This window comes from Henckelia pumila, chromosome 4 (genome assembly GCF_033568475.1).
Source record: "Henckelia pumila isolate YLH828 chromosome 4, ASM3356847v2, whole genome shotgun sequence".
NCBI classification, from domain to species: domain Eukaryota; kingdom Viridiplantae; phylum Streptophyta; class Magnoliopsida; order Lamiales; family Gesneriaceae; genus Henckelia; species Henckelia pumila.
The window spans coordinates 191,280,881-191,293,217 of record NC_133123.1 but is presented as its reverse complement, the minus strand read 5'-3'; the positions used below and the strand labels follow the sequence as shown (position 1 = coordinate 191,293,217).

Sequence of the window (12,337 nt, the reverse complement as noted above, 5' to 3'; positions counted from 1 at the left end):
AAGATGCCCCGATCTCGTTCGTGCAAGGCTGGGATCGCTACCAAGGTTTCGTTTATCTCCATCCTACAACGATCAGACAATTTTTAAATAATTTTGAAACCACCAATCGAGAATATAAGTATTTTGATATGAAAAGATGTATGTTGATGTGTCAGTTATGTATATTGCATTGATTCTATGAGTTTTTTAAGAGAATGATGTAGAACTGCGAAACGTGAATTGTTCTTGACGTTTATGTGAAAGATTTTGATGAGAAATTGATTCAAATAATTTTAGATCAGAAAATATTGGTGTGAGTATGATGTGTGTGTTTTTAGTTTAAAGGTTTTGAAGTTTGATTTTCTCGATCGAATATTTACAAGTTTAGAAGATTGTCCTTGTGAGAAATCAAGGTTTCAATGAGTGGATGTTTTATGAAGTGATTTTTGGAGTTTTGATCATGTTTTGAGAGATTTTATCTTTTTAAGGGTTTCAAATATTCCAAAATCTGATCTTTGGTTGATGATTGTGTTTTTGATGATGATTCAAAGTTTTGATGTGTTTTTGGTGCCAACATTTTTAGAACGAGTTCTTGGAATATTTTATCGATGTTATTTGATGTTTAAATCATGGGAGAGATTATGTTTGGTGTGTTTTAATGCATTATATCACGATTTCAAGTATGGGATCAAATAGAAATCAGAGTGCGCAGGAAATCCCTCACGCAGGAGGCTGCTGGACCACCCACGCGGGGGTTGGGCAGCCCCTTTATTAAAAAAAAAAAAATTTCTTTCTTTTTCATTTTTGGAATCCTAAATCCATGATCATGATCATTTAAAGTATTTTAAACCTTTTTAAAAGAGTACATACGCACAAAGTGTGAGACCTCGGTTCTAAACATCTAATATCTGGATTAAACAATTATTAAACAACCAATAAACCAAGAATAAAAGCAAATAAATTTTTTTTTTAAAGTAAGAGCCTTGTTCGATCGGTAGAATCCAGCCGATCGAGCGAGCAAGTTTTCCAAAACTTACTGCCTCGGAAGAAATCCAGCGCCGCTCGATCGGTAACATTCCACCGATCGAGCGGGCACCCTTTTGCAAAAACAAAAACTCAGCAATTTGTAAATCGCTCGATCGGTCAAATCTCACCGATCGAGCGGTGACATTACAGAAGCAAAAATACAGCAGAAACTTGATAAAACTCAAACCCAATACATTCAAATCATAATCATGCATTACAATCACAATCTCTCCAAATAATACATGAAGTTCTAGAGTTGATCAACTGCTCAAAAGGATAGAACATGCAACGACAAAATTTAACCATAAAGCTCGCATATTCATACAACATAGACAACAAAGTTTGAGATCTAAACATGTTCCAACATAAACTAGATAGACATGCTGACACGACTTCTAAATCGAGTCTCACTACTATCTCTCCCTCTTGATGCTAACCAGGTCTTCGCTGACTCGATCCTGCCCCACATGTTGCCAAGTACACATACAAAACAAAGCAACAGCCGGATAACTCCGGTGAGAAAGATATTCCAAGTAAAAGCAACATAACAAGCAATACAAGTAATATATCAACAACATGCTTTCAAGACAACATAATCAAATCAAAACAAATAATATGCATGTCTTTAAAATCGGGATATCAATTCTGATAAACAAGGGATTGCTGCTATGCTCTTGGGATCCAGAGGATGAGATCACGTAATGAATCACCGACTCTCCCAATCAAGGTGGTGCCACGTATCCCAATCCCCTAGACTTTGTTGCGACTACGAGGAGTATGCTAACAGTAGGTGAACTTCTACAACCAAGGCCACTCGCAACATAGCCCCCAAAATGTCTAAATAAAAAGGGTCGTTCTGCCCGACAAATCAAAGGTTTGGCTCAAGATGAATGCATAAAAAAACATAAAACATTAAGTCATATAATAAAACTTAAACAACAAAATATATGCTCCACATTCTAGAATAAGTATTGATGCAAGTATGTGATTTTAAGGGGAAAACTCAAGAACCAAATGTCCCGAGTATGCTATCCCGCTAAACGATGACTGCTTGTACCTTTCGATACGAAATTCTCCAACTCTGGATAAGCTACAAATAAAAGGTCATATCAGGAACTATACAACCTAACAACAACAACGGCTCAAGGTAATCTCTATACCGTTCTTCGTCCAACTCTTTGACGATCGAATGCTGCTAACTCAAGGCTCGACAAACACCAAACGAATCTGTATGGAGGCAAAGAAGATCAACAACGACGATCAAAACTCAATGCCAAAGTTCTACAACTCAAAAGCGGTTCAAAATCCCAAAACTCAAACAGGCGGCATAACAGCTATACACCGATCAAACCGAAAACACAGATAGTAGTATACTATCGATATCAACTCATATCAATGCTAATACAACAATAAAGGTTCAAACCCAACAAATCTCAAAACTCAATTTTCTAAATAGGCTTCCAAAAATCATAACAAATCCGAACGACGATCTAATTCAAAACCAACTGAGAATAAACGATCAAAACTCTGTCAAGAACAACATAACCAAAATTCAATCGATTCTAACAACATCTGAAAATATAAGTGTATCTGATCGAAGAACAAATTACGATAGAATGAAGCTCTCGCTGCGGTGATCGCTAAACTGCCTTCAGAAATAAATTCCAATGGACGGATCGAGCTCGGGGAGAAATCTGAAAGCTTGAAAGGAGCAAGAGGCGCAACAATGGAGGAGAATCGATGGAGAAGAAGGAGGAGAAGGAATGGAGACTATTCAAACCTTTTCCCAAGTGTATATAATATATTAAACTTCAAATTTGCATTTTAGTCCCTGAAATTTCCAAAATTTGCAAAATAGACCCTGGTCAAAATCAAATCGGCTCTCGACTTCTGGAAACTCTGATTATCTCAAATAAACTCAATTAAAATAAATTCGGGGCGTTAAAATTCTCCCCCTCTAAGTAGAGATTTCGTCCTCAAAATCAATAAGAATCAATCACATAAGATAGAATAAAGAACAAAAGACAGTAAGAAGAACTCACGTCATCCGAATAACTCAGGAAAATGCTGTCTCATCACTACAACAAAAATGCACAAACACAACACTTAAAAAACAACGCTTTTAATGAAAAGTGTTGTCTTTTTTGAAAAGACAACGCTTTTAGGAAAAAGCATTGTCGTTATATATTTTTTATTAATCAAAGACAACACTTTTTTTAAAAAACGTTGTCTATAAGCTTTTTTTTGGATCAAAGACAACGCTTTTAAAAGTGTTGTCTATTAGCATTTTTTTTCCTATGTATTACAACGCTTTTTAAAAAGTGTTGTAGAACAACTATTATTTTTATTTAAAATAAAACTTAAAATAAAAATAAATAATACTATTTGCTTATCAGATCCCCAAAATTCCCAAACCCCTTCTCGATTTTCTTCTCCGATCCCTTTCTTTTTTTTCACTCTTTCAATTCAAAACCTGATTTCTCCTTTTTCTCTCGATTTTTGCTGGTCTTGCTCGATTCATCAGACGATTTTTCAAGTTATCTCCGACAAAACCTAGTGTCCTTCTTGGTGGATCCTGGTGACAGTGATCGCACTCGCTCCTTAGTGGTATGCATTTTTTGAGTATATGAAATATGTGAATGTATAGGTACTTGATTATTCATTTTCTTTGCTTTTGCTTTACTCTCCGTTGATAGTCTATATGCGCTATTTTTTGGAGTAGTCATTTGATTGTTTGATGCGATGTGTTAGGGTTCAATCTTCGATTGTCAGTGTCTATGGTGCTGATTATTGTTTTAAGATGGGAATGAGAAATAGCTTTGCTGGTCAGGCAAACAAGGAAGAAGGGTTACAGCTTCCGAGAGGAAGGCAGTGAGGTATCAACATGAGTAGAAGGTGGCAAAAGAGGAGGGCTTACGGATGTTGATGCGCCTCAAGAAAATGATGGATTCTAAGGTGAATTTGAAGTTTGAATGTTCTGTCATTTTTTATGGGTCCCATGAATAGGTACTGGAATTGAGCAATGGTGATTGTGTTCTGTTAAATTTTTAAGTTTGGTCTTCCTTTTCTCTGAATATCTTGTTGGTGGAACATATTGATGAATTGGTATTCCTATATCGATTTGCTTTATCAGGTTTTTGTTCGATCTTTGAAATAGTTTAATAAAAAACAAATAGAGTTTGCTTGAAGCAAGTGGCAAGTTGTAAGGATGTCAACACTTCCTTCTTGACTCTTGTGCTGCAACTACTTTTAGTGCCTTAGATGGATTGATGGATTCCCTTTGTTTATTAAAACACGGTCACATTGTCCAAAATATCCTATTCTCTTTGTTGATCTGGCTAATATCTAAAACGACCTGCTTTGGAACCCTATGTTGGTTGATGCAACAAAGACTAAACAACATACTGTATTGAAGTTGGAGTTTATCTATTTTATGGTTGTACAATGCCAGAAGTATTAGTTTGTCTAAGTTAATTCTTCCATTGCACGTAACAGAAACATATTTGATATGGTCCCCTTTTATGTTAGTCTCTAATTTTAATTATTAGTCATCCAGTGCATGAAATATTTTAGTCTTGTCACTTCTTCCGTTGAATAGTCTGATGAGATTAAAAAGCTAATGAATAACTGCTCTATTTTCTAAAATGTTCCATCAGTTTTTTTCTTTTATTTTTTGTTGTTTTTAAATTTCCCTTCATGGCTTCATGGAAGAGCTTATAGTTCATGATTTTAACTACAGTAATTGAAAATAAATGCTGAATAAGGCCAACATAACTTAACACATGCCGCTATTATATCAGTATTATGGTTCTGATCAGTTCGGTATTGATACATAGATGCACAAGAATGAAATGAGGGAAGCATGCTTTAAATCATTCGGTATGCTCCGACAATGCTCTAAGTTTAAGATACCATTTCAGAAGTAGAGGAAGTATGGAGCCACTCTATGCAGAAGTCTCTGTCAGCAACAACATCCAATAGTGATAAAATTTAAGTGGATGTGATTGATTGTGTCTTTGAAAAAGTCTGTTAGGTTAATGCCAGTTCAATTTATTCTATTAATCATGGCAAGATTTATCTTAGCCCGCCTGCAGTTATGAATTTCACTTATCAGCTCAGATGACGCTAATTAAAATTTTGGAAGAGGAGTTTCTTAGCCACTGGATGTTCAAAAAGTGAAGTTTTTGTGGCCAATGCTAGAAGCGTAAACAATGACAGTGATTGTGTCATGGGTAACCATGTTGATGCTAACAAATAATTGCTGTCAAATGCAAGCTCCTGAATCTTAAATATAGAGGGTACTACTCTGATGTCAGAGTGAAAATCTATTGTACTCTATTCAAAAATTGATTTGTGGGCTTGAGTTATATTCTAAAGACGCGTGCTTTTCAAGTGTAAACTAGAAACTTATTTGATTTTTGGGAAACAATTAACTGCAAAATTAACAATTCTGGAGAAAAGGACCAAAATTGATAACCGGTGAATGGTTATTGGACTAAAACTGATTTTTGAATGTGTTGTCGTTGCTTTAAAAAATACAAATGTGACCATTCTGTCCCACATATACACGTTCCTCTATGAGTCCTATGTCTTGTCTTACTTATTTAGCTGATGTATTTGCTCGACTGTTCAGGTTCATAAAGCAGAAGCAGCATCAGTGAATAAGCAAAAGAAGATTGAGGAAATTGAAGCCCAACTTAATGTAGCTGAGGATATTGTAAGAGATCTCAGCGAAGAGTTGAGTGTAGTGCGTGATGAGATGGAAAAGGTAAAAAATGGCAGTAAGCATCTCATTAATGAAGTTGATGCTCTTTTTTCCCAAAAAATAGCCGTTGAGAATCCTATTTTTTACTGGCGGGGAACCGTGGTCACTATTTTTTGGAGGCGTAAAGACACATATAAGATAAACCTATAGAAGACTGCAACATATAAGACTTTGGTGGGATTCAAACTTAAGACCTTAGCCCCAAGTTTCATGCACTCAACCAACTGTCCAACTCAGTTAGCATTAGGGTTAAATTTGAGTAACTTTACTCGAGGGTTGCTGGCTACATATTGACTGATCACTATTATTTTCTCATCGACAGAATAAGTTCAAAGGCAAACAAATGTTAGCATCAGGATATAAAGATGGAAATGGGGACTCAATGAACCGAAATTCGGGTACCGGCATAAAACTAGATGAAAAGAAGAGTAAACCTGAACCACCTAAAGGTTACATACATGTTAGAGCAAGAAGGGGTCAAGCTACTGACAGCCACAGTCTAGATGAAAGGGTATATATATATATATATATATATATATATATATATATATATACCTAAAGGTTACATACATGTTAGAGCAAGAAGGGGTCAAGCTACTGACAGCCACAGTCTAGATGAAAGGGTATATATATATATATATATATGCGTCGAATGTTTCGAAATATATGCACTCATATTATCAAGAATTTTGTTTGTAATGGACAGTTTTCATTTTTAGGCCCGGAGAGAAAAGATCAGTGAGAGGATGAAGATCCTGCAAGGCTTTGTTCCTGGATCTAACAAGGTTTTTCCACTTTTCTACATGATTTTTTAGGAGAAATGTGTAGTACTGGTCTTATCACAAAATCCGGATGCTGGTTTTTATATGGTGTCCGTGTTTGATTTTATTATCATCTAGTGTTTGATGTGTGTGATTAAATTTTTCATCTATTCAGGTTATTGGAAAAGCTCTTGTTCTTGATGAGATAACTAACTACATTCAGTCATTACAGCAACAAGTTGAGGTATCTTTCTTATCTTGCATCATGTGTAGTTTATCCAATTGACTTGTTCTTACACGTTTTTCCTCTCGTCGTAATGGGGATGCTCTAGTTTCTGTCCACAAAGCTTGAAGCAGTTAATTCGAGACTAAAACCCACACTAGAAGGACTGCCTTCAAAATATGTGAGTCATACAATATTTTTTTCACTTTTCTCAGGTTTCCTCTGTCTGGATGAGAATGAAAGTTGCCTATGATAAATAAAGTAGGATAAGAAGATCGATGTTGCCTGTTCCATTGCAGTAACATCTATTTTGTCATGAATTTTTGTGCTTCCAAGAAGTAAAGAAACGTTGTATTCTTCCTATTCGAACAGAATACTGGTTAAATTAGAATGGAACATTTGTTTGTTAAAAACAAGAGACTCCAGAGCCTTTAAAATTCTTCTCTTTGGAGGTTGGATTTCAAGTTCTGTAGATTTTTCTTCATCCTTAGCCTCAATCATGTCACACTTCTACTGAACAGAGAAATGATCTGTATCCACATTCTCTATGTAATAATTCAAAAATTTATTGCTTATCATCATCCTATCTGTTCAAATTTGGAATATTTTCGATAAGTCCAGTGATTTAGCGTGATTTAGCTTTATGAAAGTTGATTCACATCAGATTTTCATACGTATCTGTGAGTCTCATTTCGACCCAATTGGTTGCATGCAGGAAGAAAAAATAGCCGTTGAGAATCCTATTTATTCATAAAAATCCTATTTATTCATATCAATCCATAATTGGACCTGCTTCATCACTATTTACTCTCCTTTTCTTTCCCTTTCATGCCGTGTTTTTATGCATAATTGGACCTGTCAGTTTCCTTTGAAAATTTGAGTTCATTTAACTTTACACTATAAATATTATATTTTGTTTTAGATTTCACAATTCAAATTAGTAAAAAATTGTTGCAACATCTGCGGAAAAAATACTTTTTCCTTTCACTTTTGTTGATACAGATGTAATCCGAATTTTGTTTGACCAAAGACAAGTTTTTGTCATGGTTTGATTTTTCTTGATATGTAATTTTCTTCGCTATCTGGAGGCTTCACTTTCTCTAGCTAATTTTTAAATCTTTTACTCGGAATCATAAATTGAAATTGAGCATGTTGTAGCTCTTGCTCTTCGTTTCTTTACCGTGAATCCTAGATATTTCCATATTTTATATAAATATTCCTTAAATTTCTTTGATCTCTTGTCAAATTATGAAAATTTATTTATCATAGAATCTGACAAAATGGACTTCAGTGAAATTACTCATTTGGTGCCTTAGTCAAACCATTTTTACTTGTACAACTCAAATATGTTGGATACCCAGGTGTTACATTATAAAACAATGCTAGATGAAACCATGGAACATTGAGTTGGATACGCGCTCAACTTGAATAACCATCCATCTTTAAGGCAATAAAGTATAGATTTTCTTGTAGAATCCAAATTTTCATGTCAGTGGTGATACCAAGTCTCAAATTCAGCATCTATCTTTCTTGCCAGATTCTTGTGGAATTGTCCAGAACGAATGCTTCTTGTAATGATATATCCTTAAGCAACTTGTGGCTTGAATTTGTTCGACCATTCATTGTCCAGAACGAATGCTTCTTGTAATGATATATCCATTATAATTTGTTCAACCATTCATTTTTAGCAACTTGTGGCTTGAATTTCGTAATTCGTAGTTCATGTTATTTGCTGCCAAATATGTGTTTGCTTTTACTTTTCATTTTAATCTATTCATATTTGTTTTATGTTTGTTTTTATTTTTAATAATTTATAGTATGGAGATACAAATTAAAGGAAAAGAGATTGTTGCGGCTTTTATGAAAGCTTGGGACGCTAACATGTGCTGAAGGAAGGAATCAAAGTTTTTCGAGATTAATGCATAGTTTTTTTCTAGTGTTCATTAATTTATAATTTGATTATTTTTATATTTGAATGATTTATAATATTGGAAGATTCTATATTAAATTTTATTTTACAAATTTTTGAATTTTGAGTGATTTATAATATTAAAAATTTGTGAATTAAATTTTTTTTTGTTTTTTATTTGAATAAAGACAACGCTTTTTTTAAGCGTTGTCTTTACCAGAAAAGACAACGCTGTTTTAAGCGTTGTCTTTTTCAGATACAACGACGCTTAAAAAGCGTTGTCTTTTCCAGAAACGACAACGCTTTTTATAAAAGACAACGCTTAAAAAACGTTGTCTTTTTTAGATACGACAACGCGTTTTTCGCGTTGTCTTTGAGAGTGGTCTTTTAAAACACTGGCTAAGACAACGCTTTTTTGGGGACATTAACAACGCGAAAAAAGCGTTGTCTTTAGCCGTTTTTCTTGTAGTACATGTCAGCTTCTGTCTCCCAAATCGCTTCCTCGACTCCGTGACGGCTCCACTGCACTTTCACCAAAGGAATCAACTTGGTTCTGAGCTGCTTCTCCTTTCGATCAAGGATCTGAATCGGTCGCTCAAAGTAGCTTAGAGTCTCGTCCAACTCGGCCTCATCAGGCTGAAGAATATGAGAAGGATCTGGATGATATTTCCGCAACATAGAGATGTGAAAAACGTCGTGAATACCGAATAAAGACGGAGGAAGTGCAAGCCTATAGGCAAGATCGCCTAGATTCTCGAGAATCTCATACGGTTCGATGAATCTCGGAGATAACTTCTCTCTCTTTCCAAATCTAACAGTGCCTTTGAAAGGAGAAATCTTAAGGAAAACTCGGTCTTCCTGCTCGAAACTCAAAGGTCTACGCCTGATATTCGCATACTTAGACTGTCTATCCTGAGCTGACTTCATTCTTGACTGAATGATCTTTACTTGCTCTGCCATATCTCGAAGCATATCCGGTCCCAAATCAGTTGACTCGGACAAATCGTCCCAAAACAAAGGAGATCGGTACTTCTTACCGTACAAAGCCTCAAAAGGCACCATACCGATACTCGCTTGGAAACTATTGTTGTAAGAAAACTCGACAAGAGGCAAAGAATCCTGCCAACTAGTGCCAAAGTCTAGCACTACTGCTCGAAGAATATCCTCTAACGTCTGGATTGTTCGCTCTGACTGTCCATCGATCTGAGGATGATAAGCAGTACTCAGATGCAATCAAGTACTCAGTGCCTCCTGAAGACTGTGCCAAAAGTGCGAAGTAAATCTAGGGTCTCGGTCTGAAATGATCGACTTTGGCACGCCGTGCAATCTCACAACGCTGCTAACATATAACTCAGCCATCTGATCGTGACGATACGTCATCCTGTACGGGATAAAACATGCAGACTTCGTCAATCTGTCGATCACTACCCAAATAGCATCGCATCCTCAAACAGATCGCGGTAGCTTCGTGACGAAATCCATAGAAATGTGATCTCACTTCCATTCAGGAACAGATAGACTGTGCAACAGACCTCCCGATCGCTTCCTCTCTGCTTTCACCTGCTGACAGTTCAAACATAGAGATATAAATCTAGCAACATCGCTCTTCATCCTTTTCCACCAAAACTGGTTCTTCATATCATTGTACATCTTCCGACCTCCAGGATGAACACTGAACCGACTGCAATGAGCCTCTCGGAGAATACGCTGTCTCAACTCTGATATATCAGGCACAACAATAAGGTTATTCACAAACAAAACATCATTTCTAACCTGGAATTTAGACTGATTCCCAGATCTGAATTTCTCTACTGAAATCTGAGTGCTCGGATCAGACTTCTGTGCTTCTTTGATCAAAATAAATAACTCTGGCTCGGCTTGAATAGCAAATACCCTGATAGGCTTCCTATCTGTTTCAAACTCTAAACCAGAAGTGCAACAATCATCGATCAACTGAGAAACACCGATAGTATAAAGAGATAAAGAACAAAGCTTTCGGCTCAAGGCATCTGCAACTTCATTCGAATTTCCCGGATAATACTTGATTTCACAGTCGAAATCCTTCAACATATCTAACCATCTCCTCTGTCTCATATTCAGCTCTGCCTGTGAAAACAAGTATTTAAGGCTCTTATGGTCAAAAAAGATCTTGAAAGACTCACCATAAAGATAGTGAAGCCAGATCTTCAAAGGAAATACGATCGCAGCGAGTTCCAGATTATGAACCAGATAACGAGTCTCATGTGGCTTCAGCTGCCTCAATGCATAAGCTATCACGTTCTTATGCTGCATAAGAACACATCCCAAGCCTCGGTTAGAAGCATCGCAATACACGGTAAAACCTTCGGTACCTTTTGGAATGGAAGGAATCGGAGCACTGGTCAGTCTCCTATTCAGATCAATAAATATAGCCTCACAATCTGCAGTCCAGATAAAAGGCACATTCTTCTGAGTCAGCTTGGTAATCGGCTTGGCAATAGACGAGAATCCCTCGATGAATCAGCGATAATAACCAGCTAAACCCATAAAGCTTCGGATCTCAGGCACTGATGTTGGTCTAGGCCAATTCTTAATCGCTTCAATCTTGCTGGGATCGACAGACATCCCATCTCCAGAAATAATATGATCGAGAAAGACAACTCGATCCAACCAGAATTCACACTTGGATAGCTTGGCAAACAACTGCTCAACTCGCAAAATCTGTAAGACGATCCTCAAATTCTCTGCATGGTCAGTATGGTCCTTCGAATAGATAAGAATATCATCGATGAAGATAATAACAAACTCATCCAAATAGCGCTGAAAGATACGGTTCATCAAACCCATAAAAATTGCTGGATCGTTAGTCATACCAAATGGCATGACTATAAACTCGAAATGACCATACCTCATTCTGAATGCGGTCTTAGGAACATTTTCCTCTCGCACTCTCAGCTGATGATAACCTGACCTCATATCAATCTTTGAATAGACAGAAGAACCCTGCAGCTGATCAAAAAGGTCATTTATTTGGGGTAAATGATACCTGTTCTTTACCATTGCTTGATTCAGTTGACGGTAGTCAATACAGAGCCGCATAGAACCATCCTTCTTACGAACAAACAGAACAGGAGCTGTTGCGATATTTTTGTGCCCGCAAGTGCACGGTGTCAAGTTTTAATATACGATGAGTAGAGTATCGTTCACACTAGGATTGAAAATTTATATTCACACTAAATACTGTAATTAAAATAATCTCAACTTTGTTCAGAAAATCAAAGTTTAAAATTCAATAAAATAAAATAAATCTATAATTTTAAGGATGGCTTTGGGTACACGATATGATACGGGTTCTAGATACAAGATATCACTCGATTTTCATTCATGCAAATTATATCAATTGATTATATCATCTATTCCAATTTATAGGCCAAGAACCCTTAATTGTTATTTACTGCCTCTCCCGAGCACCGAGTAAATGTTATTATTCTAATGCTAATTTCGATATCCCTATCAGAAATCAAACAACAAAATAATTTATCAAATTCTATGGTTCTCTTTCAATGACCTCAAAGGAACTTTTAAGCCTCCCGACTCTACAAAAATCCTAGGTTGTGTTTCCTATGATCCTATTCAAAATCTCCTCTCCCGAGCGCCAGATTTCAAATAAATATAACAATTCAATTAGTGATCAA

At 36.2% G+C, this 12,337-nt stretch overlaps 1 protein-coding gene across 1 annotated transcript; it reads left to right on the top strand.

Annotated features, from left to right (window-relative positions):
• Positions 1 to 3,431: 3,431 nt before the first annotated feature.
• Positions 3,432 to 6,838, top strand: LOC140867712 (transcription factor bHLH78-like). The gene is made up of 5 exons (XM_073272761.1): positions 3,432 to 3,612; positions 3,757 to 3,960; positions 5,639 to 5,773; positions 6,490 to 6,555; positions 6,707 to 6,838. The coding sequence occupies exons 2-5, from the start codon at positions 3,925 to 3,927 to the stop codon at positions 6,815 to 6,817; spliced, it is 348 nt and encodes a 115-aa protein (XP_073128862.1). The 5' UTR covers positions 3,432 to 3,612; positions 3,757 to 3,924; the 3' UTR covers positions 6,818 to 6,838.
• The last annotated feature ends 5,499 nt before the right edge of the window (positions 6,839 to 12,337 follow it).

Bases quoted from the DNA above. Each gene is read 5' to 3' on its own strand.
- LOC140867712 (XM_073272761.1), top strand. From the start codon at position 3,925: ATGTTGATGCGCCTCAAGAAAATGATGGATTCTAAG. The intron at 3,961-5,638 runs GTGAATTTGAAG...TCGACTGTTCAG, and splicing joins AGAAAATGATGGATTCTAAG to GTTCATAAAGCAGAAGCAGC. The intron at 5,774-6,489 runs GTAAAAAATGGC...TTTCATTTTTAG, and splicing joins TGCGTGATGAGATGGAAAAG to GCCCGGAGAGAAAAGATCAG.